Below are 1,326 nucleotides of genomic sequence, written 5' to 3'. Positions count from 1 at the left end.
AGGGAGGCCCCCATGCTCTGATTGTCATCTGCACCTCCAGGTACACCGGGTCGCCCTTGCTGCAGGTGCTTGCTGCCTTGCAATCACCTGGCTGTCCATGCACCAGCACGTCCCAGTGAAGGGGGAGAGAAAACATAGAGTGGCCTGTTAATGAAGGGTTGCTTTGAATATAAAGTTAGCTTAAATAATTAATCTAGCTTCTCAATGGAAGCTCTGTTTAACACATTGTTTTAGGATGAATTGATTCTTCTTCCTTCTCTCTCCATCCCTAATACTGCTTTATTTGGGCATTTATTCTAGCAATTTTTATATTTGGCAATATAGCTTCATAAGATTGATAATATAGATAGAAACTAAAGCTGTCTACTATGAAGTACAGGTTATAGAATAAAAATGATCTTCTTATTTGAGGAAGATGCGTGCTAAGAATAGTGCTTAGCTCCAGAGCAACCTCCATGCACTGCATTCAAATATGACCTCTTTTCCTCAAATAGTAGTTTCTGCCTAGTCATTATTCTGATTAGGATGTTAGTATATTTAATTATAAAAGGCATTTTATGCATTTTGTGTGGTGGAAGGAGGAGTGTAAACCTGGTGAGTATAATTTGTCGGGTACCTGCATGGTAACATGGAGTGGCTTCGTCCTCACAGCTGGAAAAGAAAGAAAGAATCTGGTTCTTGTGGTTCAGGTTTCCGTATTTCAGCATTGACTCTCTCTTTCTGCAACACACAGCAATGTTTACATGGATATGAAGTGCATGTCTGATAAGCTATGGAAATTCAACCGCTATCGCTACATCATGACCTACCACGAGAAGCCGTGGCTGCCCCCACCTTTCATCCTGCTGTGCCACGCTGGTCTCCTCGTCCAATGCCTTTGCCATCGTCAGGCTCCAAATGACCAAGAGGAGGAGGATGTTGGATTAAGTGAGTGCTTGCTGGTGGGGTAGCAGGGGGAGGAAACTGTGGCAATCCAAAGCAAAGGCACCGGAGCCTTGTAGATAAAACAAATTCACGGCTCGGGATGCAAGGCGCTGGGAGCTAGCTGGCAACCGAACACCGGCGGGTGCTCTGTTTTGTGGGTCACCCTCGCATCAGCTCTGATACGTGGTGATTTTTTAAAATCGTTTAAAGGGGGCTCATACAACTCTTATTTATCACAATCCATCCATCCATCCATTGTGTAAAGCACATTTGTACATTCATTGCCCTCCTCATTCTCAAAACATTTGCTCTCCACTTAAGCCCCCGGCATCAGCTCCTCATTTTTTCCCTCCCTCCCCACTCCCCACTCCTTCATGAACCCTAAATAATTCATAAATTATT

The 1,326-nt window shown here is 44.1% G+C and overlaps 1 protein-coding gene across 1 annotated transcript in view; it reads left to right on the top strand.

Annotated features, from left to right (window-relative positions):
* TRPM6 (transient receptor potential cation channel subfamily M member 6) overlaps window positions 1–1,326 on the top strand; it is a 103,729-nt gene that overhangs the window by 44,130 nt on the left and 58,273 nt on the right. Inside the window, exon 13 of the mRNA XM_045288587.1 lies at window positions 734–927. Coding sequence (XP_045144522.1) covers window positions 734–927 — 194 coding nt within the window. The remainder of the gene's footprint in view (window positions 1–733; window positions 928–1,326) is intronic.

The sequence above is a fragment of the Echinops telfairi genome, unplaced genomic scaffold (assembly GCF_000313985.2).
Source record: "Echinops telfairi isolate 266 unplaced genomic scaffold, ASM31398v2 ScPeMD7_22;HRSCAF=79, whole genome shotgun sequence".
Lineage (NCBI taxonomy): Eukaryota > Metazoa > Chordata > Mammalia > Afrosoricida > Tenrecidae > Echinops > Echinops telfairi.
The sequence above is the reverse complement of the archived record's forward strand: the minus strand, read 5'-3'. Positions and strand labels throughout refer to the sequence as shown.